This window comes from Lasioglossum baleicum, chromosome 3, assembly GCF_051020765.1.
Source record: "Lasioglossum baleicum chromosome 3, iyLasBale1, whole genome shotgun sequence".
NCBI lineage: Eukaryota > Metazoa > Arthropoda > Insecta > Hymenoptera > Halictidae > Lasioglossum > Lasioglossum baleicum.
Window position 1 is genome coordinate 18,514,286 of NC_134931.1, and position 15,418 is coordinate 18,529,703.

General features: G+C 35.2%; 1 protein-coding gene across 1 annotated transcript; it reads right to left on the minus strand.

Moving 5' to 3' along the window:
* Positions 1–11: 11 nt before the first annotated feature.
* LOC143221846 (uncharacterized) lies at positions 12–10,757 on the minus strand. The gene is made up of 3 exons (XM_076447441.1): positions 10,548–10,757; positions 3,860–4,096; positions 12–1,867 (listed from the first exon to the last, which is right to left on the minus strand). Exons 1-3 carry the CDS (start codon positions 10,606–10,608, stop codon positions 1,632–1,634), a joined length of 534 nt encoding a protein of 177 aa, XP_076303556.1. The 5' UTR covers positions 10,609–10,757; the 3' UTR covers positions 12–1,631.
* Between the last annotated feature and the right edge of the window lie 4,661 nt (positions 10,758–15,418).

Below are 15,418 nucleotides of genomic sequence, written 5' to 3' on the forward strand. Positions count from 1 at the left end.
CACACATGAAGTAATTGTGCTATATTTTTATTTGTCCTTGAGAAGCTCGATAGCATAATTGTTCTTTTACAGACACCGATCAAAATATCACGATTTACAAGCTCGCTCGTCCGTATAATACACACACGCACGTATATAATTGTATATTTAGTTAATTACGCTTGCAAAAGTCGAACCCCATAAATACCCATCGATCGCAAATGCATTTTAACGAATACAACAACATCCAAGATTTATTTGTTTATCTTAGTTTGAATACGGGCACTCGCGACTGCGGGACACGTTGTGAACGCGATCATTGCAATTACGCCGACTATAATATATAAACTGTCCGAGTTCGGTGTACAAAGTTCCGCTGGCCAACTTGTTGAAGAATCAAAAATTATCGTGTTTCGAAGCAGAACGAGTCGAACGTCACGTGCGATTTCATGCGGGGGGAAAACAAGAATGACAAATGAACGATTCCGAAGCAAATTCCAATTACACATCATTACAATTATCCCTCGGAAACAGTTGCATAAATGTGAATGTTTCACCCATTTTTGTTCTCCAATTTAAATAAACAAATTATACTCCGTTCGTAATAACACTGTCCAACAGCCAAAAAAGAGTTTGCGATTCCTGTAGAGTTTTCCGCGCTGATTCCGAATCTGCCCTTAATTTTTCTCCTGGACGCACAGTTTCTCAGATATTTGAGTTTGAAAGAAAGACATATTTTTCCACTGTAAACAAATATTGTGATGTTATTACAAAAGATATTGAATAGTTCTTTACAGCAAAAAGTTCTGTAGACTCTCCCGAATACAGTGATATCCAATATTAATACATTACGATTGTTTATACATGTTTAAAACTCAAATATCTGAAAAACTGTGCGTCTAGGAGAAAAATTAAGGGCAGATTCGGAATCAGCGCGGAAAACTTATAAGAATCGCATAGTGTGAATCGGAACGTCCAAAAAAAGTTGAATTTTGTTGGACCGTGAAATTAGACAGCCAATCTTTATGCAAAATAATAATTTGCCAGCCGAATTGCAGCAAACCGCAGTAACATGGAAATTTATTTTCACTCTTAATATGTTCAACAGGTTGAAAATAATATAAAAGTATTTTTAGATTCGTCTAATGTTCATAATTACACTTACTCATTTTTGTCATAAATGCATAACATCCGCTGTCTAATAATAATACATTTCTAAAAAGAATACATATTATTTTAATTATTTAATTATATCAATTAATTAATCAAGAACTGTGCTATAGTTTTCGAGGAAAATGATCACCGAAAATCAGTCTGAAAATAGAGAGCATTGTGCAATATAGTCTTCGACAAAGTAATTCAATAATTCAACGAATAGTAATTCGAAATTTTGACGAACATCATGTTTTATGACGATAAAACAGGTAATCCACATGTAAAATAAGTTTCTTTCTTAAATCGAGTAGAAAGGAGTGGATTTCGAAATAAGGGATAATAAGGGGATTCTCAGCCCGTTCTTGTAGCCGTGAAACAACGTGAGACATCAATGAACAATGTGTATATGCGTTCGAGTTTTAGAATGCGCTATGAGATCGATCGTGACACGTCTCCGACGGCGATCGTAGTCAATTCAATAACGTGACACGTAAAGGTTACGCGCCGTTGTAAAAGCCGCCGAGGATTACAGCCCCGACAAAGGACAACAAGGTGACGAAGATTCGGGATGAGAGGCCGGGCGAGGTGTTGCAGGCGTCGTGAGTACAAAGCTCGCAGTGTTCTAGGCTGGAGGAAGAGTTGCTGTTCACCTGTCTTTGTATCGACTTGCAGGGATCGAGGGTCTCTGTCTTCGCTATCTGGCAGTTTCTCAACGTAACCTCTTTCTTGTTAACTGCCAACAAAATCGATAAAATAATGACAGATCATTAAGTTGTACAGGTTGTTTCACTATTACATGTCGCGACCGCTATACACTGGCCGAAATTTCTATAAAGTCATCCTCATTTTCATAAATATTATAAAAACATCACAATTTTTGTTGGTGTATCGTGGGGTAAACTGTACAATGATTGGCACCCTAAGCCAAAATCTTAATGAAAATCTTTTTATCTTTTTTTGAAATGTTTAGACGAGCTCAACTCGCCATTATTACAGGGTGACAAGAAATAACGGAGTTAATCATTTCTTATTATAATTCTGTCAAATTGACGAATTTTGAAAAACTAAATAATGACAACCATAACATGGACGTTTAGTATTCATATATTTAAGAAGTTTCGAAATGGCCACTCTTTGCGCCGATACAGAGGCTCAAATGTGTCTTGAAATTTTCGGCAATGGGCCGCAGCTCTTCTGGCGTCATTCGGTCCCACTCCTGGTACAGAGATTTTTTCAATGACTGCAAATTTTTATGGGGCCAAGCACAGGCCCTGGTCTCCAAAATCGACCACAAGCTGTAGTCCATCGGTTTGAGATTCGGTGAGTACGGCGGCCATTCCACAGATGTGATGAAACCTGGAAAATGGGCTTTGCACCACTTCTGAGTCGTTTTCGCCCTGTGGGCTGGTGCGGAATCCTACTGTAACGTCCATTCCGGATCGCCGAGGTGCTGTTGGGCCCACAGAAGTACGACGGCTTCGAGAATGTCCCGTCGATACACTTCTAGGTTGATTTTGACCCCTTGATCCAGGAAAACCGTAGCAAATCCCATTTTCCAGGTTTCATCACATCTGCGGAATGGCCGCCGTACTCACCGGATCTCAACTCTATGAACTCCAGCGTTTGGTCTGTTTTGGAGGCCAGGGCCTCTGCTCAGCCCCATAAAAGTTTCGCGTCGCTGAAAAAATCTCTGCGCCGGGTGTGGGACCGAATGACGTCAGAAGAGCTGCGGCCCATTGCCGAAAATTTGAAAACACGGGGTGTGCGAGTACCCGAAATTTCGGGTTCGAGTCGGGAAATTTGCAATATGTGGGTAGTCGAAGTTAAAGTTGGGGCAAGTCTGTGATTAAAGCAGCGATAAATAACTCTGTGCATATGAACTCAATTTATTGTGTCCCTTGAGGAGCCCAGGCATCAACTGCCGAGAAGTAGAACATGATATGTAGACTGCGGATCATTATAGCAAAATTGAGTAGATGAAAATCAAAATTGTTGGAAGATTTTACAATATACGATATCTCCTCTATTATAATCATTAAGGGACGAGAATAACATTCAATTTAGTTTCTATTTTGTGCAATTGATGCAGACAATGTTTACTTTGCATAAAGTTCCGCAGTCTAATCAGTGAGACAATGCTGATTCAGTGACAGGACTTCTTTGCTTTTATTATTTATTTATGAAACTTTTCTCATTATATTGATAACATTTTTCCCGTTGAAATGAGACCAAGCATGATACAATTCGAAGCACAGTTGCTGGTTTAATCCACGATACAGTGGAGACTATCCGAATCGATATTCGAATTCACCATTATAATTCACCGATTCGTGTACAACAAGTAAGCATTGTAGCAAAGTATTATTCTATTACCCGAATACATTCACTAATTCGCTCGGATAATCGAGGTTCTACCGTATCGTCGTTTAAAAAAGTAAATACGATTCAAACTGTGTCGTGCTTGGTGTCGTTTCAAGCAGGAAAGTGTGACGAATATGTTGGAGATGTTTTATAAAATGATTATTATAAACAAAAATTAATGAATTATCATTCGATTTGCATTGTCTTTACTGAAATAAATGAAAATAGTATTTGATTGTGTGAAATTTTATACTCTAGCGTTGTTTAAAAATTTTCAGAAGCTATAAGTGCGTGAAGATCTGCACTCTAGTGATTAATACGAGAAAATTGATTGTTGGTTGATGATTGAAAATTCGGTGTTTACCCTTCAGGACCACTTTCGCGCAGGTCATTGGTGCAACATGGTTGAAATCCGTCGGATGGTCCACATCGAAGATTTTCGCTACCACAGCCGAGACGTTCTTATTATGTTGAAGAGTGTCTCGCCATTCGGACATGAGCTTGAGAGTACATTCTACAAGTTGGATGCCGTGTGCTTTTGGATCGCTGGCACAGTGTGGATTCGTGGAGGTGGTACACATGTAGCATTTCAGATTGGTATCTGCGAAACAACACAATAATAATAACAACGTATTAATTATTAAGAATAAATGAATTTATAAAATCGTAAGATATTCGTTATACGTATTAGGAATGTTACCGACAAAAATATTTCAATGTCAGAAAATCAATTCATGCAATTCGTAATTTTTGTAGACGAATTTTAAGAAAATCTAATCAAACCAAATCTTACTTTCCGTGGTAATAGCTTCTTCAGATCAGAAATAAATTGAAATCGTACTGAATTCCGTCGATTTTTATACTCTAGCGTTTCTTGAAAATTTTTAGAAGCCATAAATTCATAAAGATCCGCAGTCTAGTAATAATAAATAATATGGACTAATATCACAAAATACTCCCACTAATATTCGGACACTCTTAAAATGACGATAAGTATTTTAATATTGGACCATGCGATTTTCACTTTTTTCTGAATTAAGAACAATTGGTTTGTTACACAACGTGAACAAAATTTTTGAGAAAAATTGCAGATTGTCGGGATTGCAGAGAAAATTCTGAAAGTTGTATTTTGTAAGTTTTTTATGTGGCTTTTATGTGTTAATGTAGAAAACACGTTTCGTAGATCTGTATCAATTAAACTTATTCTGAAAATTTCGTCTAAATCGGTCGACGTTGCAATGAGTTATAAACGTTTCAGGATGCTAAAAAGATTTTCATGATTTTCGGTCTCTAACTGCAATAAATCTAAGGATTCTTACATTTTTCAATGTCTGCCGTTTTTTCCCGCGTCAACCGATATCGATGACACTTCCACAATGAATACATAAAATTTACACAGATCTGCAAAACGTATATTTTAAATTTTCAATATAGGCCCACATAAAAAAGTTGTAAAATGCTTTTTGACAAGTGTAGATTCATTATTATAATTGACAGCGGATTTTATGCATTTATGACAAAAACGAGTGAAACGAGTAAAAACATCAGATGGATTTAAAAAAGCTCTGATGTTATTTTTAACCTATTAAATATATGTATATCTAGACAGAACATTTTCTATTTCATTCCAGTATGTTGCAATTCGGGTGGACCATTTTCATTTCGCATAAAGATCCGCTGTCTATTTATTAAACATAATTTATTAAATATAAGATGAGGACAGAGAAATGTTCCTCTGTTTATTTCTAGAATTAACGTGTTTCAACTGAAATAGAGAGACCCTCCGAGGCATCATATCCTTCGTTTCAGTTGTTGAAACATATAATAAGCTCATAAGGTTCTTTACACGAATGGATTCTTGGAGAAATGTGAGAGCCATTTTTCCAGATTATAGTCCATTTCAATCCAACGATTCTTTGTTTCCCCGATGAAGTAAATAATCTGCTCCTTCTGGCGCCTGGTAGTCGCTTCAGCAACGTCGGACTCCCTTTCGGCCATCACATAATTCCACCCAACCAATACAGTGTGGTCTCGTTTCCCGAGGGTCTTTATAAGCGAGACTGCATTTTCAGTGTCCCTTCGCGTTTGCCTTTTATCGAGCGTGATCTAATAAATCATGGGAGTCACGATAGTAAACCCATTTTTGCTCTCGTGCGAGCATAAAACATCAATTCTTGCGAGTTTAGTTGACCTCTTGAAAATTAAATGACGATCGAAGCTATCGTGAAATCAGAACTAATCTAAAGAAAATTCAATCAATATTTTGAAACCCTGCTCGACGAGTATCACTATGATTATTAATTGTAGACTTCGGAAAAATTCTCAGTTATTGAAAATGTTGAGTAAACATTGTCTAAAAGTTTGTATTGCACTTAAAACCTGATCTGATTAAAAATAAACTTTTTTAGCTAATTTAGGCATCCCAATTGTTCAAATTGGACATTAAATGTTCAGGTTATAAATCAAAGGTCATTTGAAGGTCGTATGATTATTTGAGGATGAATGCAAATTTATATAAAGATTATAAATTATCTTAAAGAAACATTGAAACAATGATATTCATACATGATTTAATCTACGAATTAAATCATATAATTAATAATAATTGTTTTAAATAAGTCTAATAAAACAACAAGTGATTATAAAACTTTTGCTATAACAAATATCGTAGTGTCACTTCGTAGTTTACTTCCAGCAAGTTTTACTTCGTTAAATTGAAGTTAATAGAATGTAAATGTTGTCTCTTCTATTGAGAGAGAGAGAGAGAGAGAGAGAGAGAGAGAAAGAGAGAGAGAGAGAGAAACATTTTGCTATTTCACGATGTCCTTGCTTTATATTCATATTTAGTGTTCCAAACTGTCAATAGATTGAAGGTTCTCTTTCATGAAATTAAGGTTAGTACAATGTACGATAAATGTTATCTCTTCTATGCCAAAACATTCTGCTATTTTACAATGCCCTTGTTTTAATATTTATTCTTGCAAATAATATCATCAATAGACTGAAGGTTCCTCTTTAGTAAATTAAAATAAATTCGTTCGCTACCAGCCGTCATATATGCGACAGACGTTTTTGGTCTTCTAGAATGTTCTAAATATACAGTCGGTCACAGAAATATTGGAACACTCTTAAAAAGACGATAACTTCTGTAATATTGGACCATGCGATTAGAACTTTTTTGGGAAGCAAAAGCAATTAGTTTACTACAGGATGTGAAAAGAAATTTTTTCAAAAATTGCAATAGATCGGAATTGTAGAAAAAATACTAAAAGTTGCTTTTTCAACTTTTTTATGTGGGCCTATATTGAAAATTTAAAAAGTACATTTTTCAGATCTGTGTCAATTATATGCACTGTGAAAGTTTCATCGAAATCGGTTGATTTATTGCAGTTACAGGCCGAAAATGGTGAAAAATTGCCATTTTCACCATCTTCAAACGTTTGTAGCTCATTGCAACGTCCACCGATTTTGACAAAACTTTCAAAATCTGTTTAATTCACACAGATCTACAAAACGTATTTTTTAAATTATCAATATAGGCCCACATAAAGAAGTTGTGAAATGCAACTTTTAGTATTTTTTCTACTATTCCGATCTATTGCAATTTTGTCCCAATATTTTTGTTACCGACTGTAAATACGTAAAGTCTATTCCAATTGGTGTCATATAATCCTGAATTGGTGGGATACAGTCCCACATGGGCTGTGGTGGGCGTTTTTCCCATGAGACCCTGGTAGCGAACGAGTTAATAAAATATAATATTCTATTCCATCCGAAAACGTACTGGCGTCTTAAAGTGTCTGTTTTTTTTTTTTAAATATATAATTTTGCAAATAAAGCTATGAATCAGACTAAACAGAAAAATGAAAAGACGCCAAGATAATATTTTGATAGTGAAGATGTTTCCCCCGGGACAATTTTATGCTATACTGACGATGTTGATTCTCGGTATTCGAATATTTCCGTAAACCAGAGTATGTAGTTATTATTTGGGTCGCAGCGTCGTGGCGCCAAAAGTCGCGACGCCACTCGCATCCCCTAAGCAGCGGCCAGTTGCAGTTCGACAAACTGCACTTAACCCACTATCCCTCTGTTTTGAAATAAAACTCAGCGAACCACAAAGACGTATAAAATTTTGAATTCTTTAAAATTTTCTATAACCGACTATATACTCACAATAAAACAACAAAAAAATCAGAGAAACCTCTTGAATCTCATCCTAAGAAACATTTGCACAACATCTCTCAAGATAATAAGCCATATTTGCTTATCCTATTCGTGCATATTCCTGTATAAAAAGAATAATCTGCAAATTACTGAAAGATAAAATCCATTCTTTAAATTCAGGATCAGAAATGTTAAAGAAGCAAATGTTAAAGTGTGTATACATAGTATACACAGTAAATTTGTAGATATCTTATCAGTCACGTTGCGTATATCCACTTTTAATAAACTTTGTTTTTTACTTTCGTCCTTGACTCAAGATAGTCTAAAATACATGACTTCTAATGCTATATGGAAATTTTTGTAAATGAGTGCTCAGCGAAGCATAAACAATTATCGTTACGAGTATAATCAGCATGCACAGCTGCAAGGTTAAAACGACAGACAGGATAAGGAAATTGATCTATGGTTTCGAAATATTAGTTGCCCGACCTAAAGCTTGTTTTCTCATTTTTAATTTCTTAAAAGACTGTAAGCTACGAATATAACTTGATTTAATGTAGGCTGTGTATGTATGAACATGTGTATACTGTACTTTAGCTTACTTCGTGCCGCAGAAATAAATCTCAGTCGATATTTGAAATGCTTAGATAAAAAAAATTGATCTATGGCGAAGTATGCGTATAAAACATCGAATCCATTAAACTAAGTCCAAGTAAAAGAATGGTAGTACGAATTAGAGTAAGCGGGAGAACATAAAGAACATAAAATGAAATGGCATACAGAAGTGAAATATACAATATGTACATATATTAAAATTAAACCGGAACCCAAAAGCAAGTTTCCGTAATGTATTAAATTCAAAGAAGAATTTTTATAAAGCCCGGAGAATGTAGGATCTAACGAATGTCAAAAACAACAATGTGAAAATTTCATAATTTTGCCTTAAAAAGTAATGAAAAGAAAAAAGAATTCCGAATAATAATGTGTGTACTAATTTTTAAACAATGCAAGTTCCAAATTAAGTTAATTGTATTACAAGCACGTTTGTATGTACAAAGATGTAAAACAATAAAATTGTTTATAAAATATGAGAACACGCTTTGTACAACATGAATTAATTAAATGTGTAGACATTCAAGTCAAACTATATTGTTCTCTTGAGAAAATTGTAAAATATGATTGTAATATAGATTTAACCATGCATTTGTATTTGATATACATTAAAAAGATTGAGATTCAATCTAGAGTGTACTGAAGTCATTAATTACGTTACTTATAGCATTAAGTCTGTAACTAGTTAAACTGTCATTACGTTAATTTTTGAGAATTAACCGCAACTTGATCCGCTGAACATCGTGGGAAAATTCGATCATCTTCGTCACATGTTTCACAATTGAAAGTTCGAGTGAAAAATTCGCCCTTGCAAAATAAATTGAACAAATGAAATTCAGTGATTCGTCAAACAAAATTATAAAACAAACAATAAGCAATATGTTGTATAAAGTTCTTATGCAATTATTATTATTAAAAACTTGTAAACATATTGTACTTTAAACGATATGTTTATGTTTCCATGTTTACTCTATTCTAAGAATAAATGTACCGTACAGACCTGTAAATGAATGGTCAATTATTTCAGCTAGAAAATTACTATACTTTCAAGTATATACGGCATTATAATACCGACGTCAAGTAGTAAAGCATTTAACAAGTCATTGTAAAGCAAACCGTAGTCTCAATAAATTGCATTTTTAAACAGTTCGAATTTACACACATGCAATTATAAAATCCATATTATAGATACAATCAAAATGCATGCAAGATAAATATAACCATATAATTGATGTAAAACACACTTCAATGCTTTCCGTCTATAGCTTCATTATATGTATAGATCGCAGGAAACGAGAGTGCTAGCAAAAACCAGTTATCAAAAGATAATAGAGAGCGCTCGGATTTTTTTGCATCGGGAAACTTTATCCCCGCAGTTGATGCTCCTTATTTTACAAAAGAGAAACATGCATGAACTTGCAGCGATCATTAGTCTGCACCATCATTATTGCAAGAAACATTTCATTTTGCCTCCAGGTTTATAACAAGTGTTCAAAAACCTATTTAATCAGTAATAGACTTAAAGTCAGCAACAATTAACACTAAATCTACAACTAACGATCAAATAATCGATCTCAGATTTTTCATTTCAGAATTATAATAATTACAAAGCTACTCTTATTTCCTTCTTATTTTGCAACTATTGGAACTACGTATATTGATACTTCCAAGCGCTTGGTTTAAAGAAATAATCATACTTTCATAGGAAACAAGCCATGTGCAATTTGAAATTTCCCATTTTATAATTATCAAAAGTATGAAAATTCTTTTGTGAGAAAACAATTAACTATTTCACAGTTACTGAAACTCTGAAGCTACTTTCATGAAGGAAACATTTCAACAAATGCAATGTTATTTTTATTATTTTAGTGCTCGGTTTACTTTTAAGCTTGGAACGCATTACCTCCACCAGAGCAACGGAACAAAATACATGAAAATCGTGGTTCAAGAACTTCTCGAAGGATTAATACAGAATTACCGATCTTTTTTTTCAGAAATTCACAACACACACGCACAGAATAGAAAGCAACATGCAGGCTGTGGTCCAAGAAACAGGAATACAGGTAAAGAAACGCTGTGATTCTCCGCCGGTGAAGAATCTCGGCGATTCGCAGGACGAATTCGGCAAATACGCGCGTCTGACCACAGGCGCGTCTATACCACTGCCGATCCTCGGATCTCCGCCGCGCCGTGTCACTTCGGCGGATGTCGGTGTGCATTTCACCACGTTTCACTGGTCGTACTCTGTTTGTATCGGCGTAGGGAATATTCACCTGAACGAACCACCGAGACGAGCGCAAGACCGACGATAATCACTGCGATCCTTGGTTGCATCGTGCTATCTCGTAAAAAGAGACTCGTCCTCGAGAAGCCGACTGCGAACAACCGTGCGATGCGTGGCCGAGGGTAAAGCACTGTTGGTTTCGAGGAAGGGTTGTCGTCGTGTCGACAGCCTGATCGCGAGTAAGAGATTGCGAGATTCACCACTCGCCACGCCACTCCTCTCCTGTTTTCTCCTCACCTCTCCTCTCTTCTGCTCGTGCCACCGTGACGCTCTCCTCCTACCCCTTCTCACCACTTCTCTCCTCACCGACTCGCGGATTGCATATTCGCGCAAGACGCGTAGATTCCGCGCTGCGTGAATCTCGAAACGTTGGGCGTGAATCGGCCCGACTACAACCCCTGCTCCGCGAACTCCTCTCTTCTAGAGCAATATGCGTGCGCGATTAGAGCGTGTTTATGTTTACGTCCGTGTGGCTCGTAACAGGTGGTGCGACCCTTCCGCGCGAGGCTGACCACGGAAGCAAGCTGAATTTTCGAAAATGAATTTCTTTTTTACCACGTTTTTATTATTTATTGCCACGCTTATATTAGCTCGCCGAGTTGTCGACGTTCTCGTTATCGTTGCATGCGTCAAATGTTGTAATCGAATTTTAGATCACTTCCCGATGAGCTAGAGACTTGAAACTTTAAACATAACTCGGAACTGGATGACAATGCAGTATTAAAAAATAATCGTCATCGCGTTCAGCGATCCCCACTCCGCGCGCTAACGCTCCCTACTCCACTACGCGTTCCCACTCTGACTTATCCCCACTCCACTGACTCAAGGGTGGTGTTCCGTTCATTCAGTTCCGTTTCGGACAATTTCGGACTCCGTCAAGAGATGTCGTCTCTCGGAGTCATCCCCTTATTCTACCTCGCGTATTTCTATATTGCGTTCCATTTAAAAAAGACTAAAAAGTAGAAAATATAAAAGAATATATAAAGAAAAACTCTCTTTAAAAACTACGCTTATATTGAAATGCACTAAAAAGGAGAAAATGTTTTAGCAATGTTGCCTGGAACAGAGCTGGGGAAAATAGTATTTTAAATAGTAAATAATAAATAATCCAATTTATTTTAAAGTGTGTGTACAACTTTGAAAATAAAATAGTTTATTTGATGCAGTAATTTTTGAAAATAAAATAATTTATTTGAGGCAGTCATTTTTGAAAATAGTATTTTATTTTATATATTTGTATTTTGTCTTTATTTTTTCAGTTTCAATTTTAAATATTATTGCTGAAAATAATTTTACGTTCACGAGCGTAAATCGTTTCTTAACGGCAAGATAACTTTAAACATAGGTTTAATAGTACAATCAGTAAATTATTAACGCTTCTATAAACCCCCGGTGAGTCGAATTTTCGTAGGGTAAATAATCGTAAGGTAAATCTCTCTAAGAAAATCAATTCAAAAAATTGGTCAGGTACTCGTGCTTTACGATAAAAAGAGGAACGGCAACTAGTGCACGGGCTAGCCAAGGCCTGTTGAATGGCAACGTACCCAGCCAAATCGAAATCGAGACTCCACTTTTTTCGAGAAACCCACTAAATATTATATTTTCCATTTCTCGTTTATTTTTTCCGGCATCAAATCAGAAAATTTATTGTTTCCATCTATCGCGTGACGTTGGAACTTCTTTCTCTGTAGTGAGTAACGAGGTTGCCTGTATATACATACGTATGTATGTATATCATCTCGAGAATGCATTCGGTGTAATAATATATACCAATGAATCTTCCAGGTCACAGGCAGTGTTTGCATAATTTCCAACGTATTCACTTGTTGCGTCACGCAAAACCATGTCCTATAATATCACATTGATCTCATTGATCGTTATCGTTCTCCGTCCTCAGTGATCGTATCACTTTATATTATTATTACGTACACATTCGTTTCTGAAACAGTATCTTTTTATACGAAATATATTCTATTATTGAACATACTATGGTACTTCATATGCTGTACTAAATACATATATGTATACTTTTTCTTGATATAGCGAATAAGAGGACAGATTTACCAAGAAATACAGTGAAACCAAAAAAAAACCGAACAGAATGTATTTGCATATAATTGATATGTTCTTAAATTATTAGATACAATATATTATTCTCAAAATAGCGAAAAGGAAGTCCATTTAACTAACAATGAATATAATAAAAATTTCAAATACATTTGATGGACTGTATAACAACCAAAACATGTATGACAACGAAAATATTAACATAATAAGTAACAAAAATTTAAGCTTCGTTCAATTAATTGTGCGATAAAAATAATAGTTGCGAGGAGAATAATATTCCCGTTGTTAATAACTTGCCTCGATCAATATAACAAAGATTTTAAGTACATTCGATAAATTGTGTAACAAAAACATTAATTGCATTAAATTTATTATAATCTAATATTGTGTGCTAATGCCTGCAAAAAATTTGTGGTGGTGTAATGTGTACGATTTCTGAGTATTTGTTGAATACTCTGCAAGTCTATCCTTCTTCTTTTTCTTTTCTGGTTGTTCACCGACTGCGTGTTTTTCCAGAATGATTTCAACAGTGTGTTGCTCTTTTTGTTACCACTTTTTTATTAGCTCGATTTCTTGTTTGTTTGTCTGTTTGTTCGGTGGCAAATTTTGCAATTGATTTTAAACTAACTTCCTGATGAGCTAGAGACTTGAAATGGGTTACATTGGTATACTATTTATAATAGTGAATAAGCCGCAATCTCTCTCTATCAAATTTTTTCACAATTTTTCGTAAAATAATAATCAGTTTAATTTATTTAGTGCTTTTCACAAAGTGATTCATGATTTTTTACTGAAATATATACACATAAATTTCATTGTTGTAATATACACATTGTAAATATACCTGAAATTTGTGTGCGTTTATTTCTGTGAATAATGTGACCTTCAAATCACCTTGGCTTCTGATTATTATTCTATGCAGTATCGATGCTAGAAAATTACGTATCAGCACTGCAAACATTGTTCGTCACCTGACTAAAAAACATTTTTTATACCCTGTATCTAATAATTTGGTATTTCACTCTGTTTTTGAATTGTAATCGGTGAACTCTGAGATGTTAAAACGTCTTCGAACCACCGCAGCTGAAGAAGAAATAGGTTAGCTCCTTTTCGGGAGAAGCTGCGTGTAGAATACCATCTATGAGAAAATAAACAAAGCCCTAATAGTATTTCTGTGTTGAAAGTCCTTGGAAATTCTCGGTGTGTTTCCTAGTGAAAACTATTCTACATTTTCCGCTGCGTCGGTGGTTCGTACGTAAATACATTTATTCGTTCAGTTCAACAGTTCGAAGATTCATTGAATGACGTTGAATTCCGCTTCGGTTTATCCGACTATGTGACCTCTTTCGTTCATATATGTAACCGAAGTTTTTACTTCCTGTTTCTAGGAAACCGCTCCCTGGCCAGCGAGCAAAAACAGAGAATTTTTCGAAAAAACGCCGGAAGCCATCGCGTGATACGTAATTATTAATCGTTCAGATTGGATCGTTTCGTTTACTGCTTCGCGCGTTTATCTTTGCCTAGATCCGGTTCTACGGGAAAATCAATATATTTTGATAAAGAAACTGCAATAAAGAAGAAGGATGAATACGAGAGACGTCCGACGCCGTGGCGCCCATCCAGGACGCCAACGACGCCGTCTAGCTCACAGTTTTGGGTTTAGCAATTACTAAGAGAATCTACCACAGTATCCTTCACCTATTCGCGGTTATGCTCCGAATTTCGATCTATTTTACTGCGCTGTTTTACGTCTTTCTTATTTAGTTTTGTTCCATTTAATCGTCAATATTTCTCCATATTTTTGATGATCGTGTCTACATTATTGTTAGATTTCGGATGTTTACGCAAAATAGAGAATTTGTGCATCAATTGCAAAACACAGGAGCTGAATAACGTTCTTAAATCGTTTCAATCCTTTACTGTTTTAAATTACGTCCACCTATTTTTATCACAAATGCATAAAATCCGTAGTCTATTTATTATGATACAATTCTTTGTTATGACCATTTTGTTTTATTTGTTTATAATTGAATTCATAAGATAAAATCCATAATTCACATTGATTTCAATATAACAACATAGATTTCAATATAATTGTTTTATTTGTTCATAATTGAAAGATCATCCGATGCAAATGTTATACATTGAATATTTATCGTACAGGATGACCGAAAAGTCACTACATTCAAAATAGCATAATCCCTTCATTTTTTAAAAATTCACATTCATTCTTTTACAAACAAATTTTAATATTAAACAATCTAATGATCTTTGGCACACCTGGTGCTAGCAATTTTTATTATTAACAAGATTAAATTATTATAAATAAAAGAAGTACGATTAAAAGAGTACGTAGGTTACAGTATAGATTATTATAAAAATGAAGGACATAGATGTAGTGAAAGAGTAGTGATATTTATTTTTCACGAAACTCTCTTTTGATTATTTCATTTGAGATTGTTTTAATCATTCTTTCCGTCCATTACAGTTTCGTTGAAACGACAGATAATGAAACTGGTGGCAACGTGCGTTCCTGTGATTGTCGCATAACTCATGCGTCATTTTTATCGTAAGTAACGAATCTGGTAGACTTCCGGTCACAGATTCATATACGTCAACTACTGTATAGCTCATTTCATAACTCAACGTCATTTAGGGAGTTTTTTACGTAGTGGGGCTATTTGTCGTCTGTCTTACAGGTTGAAGACTTTTTCTTAACAATAGCGTTGCGCGTAGTATACCCTTTACACTTTAATCGAACAAAGAACATCTACAATAGAAAAGCACTGTCTC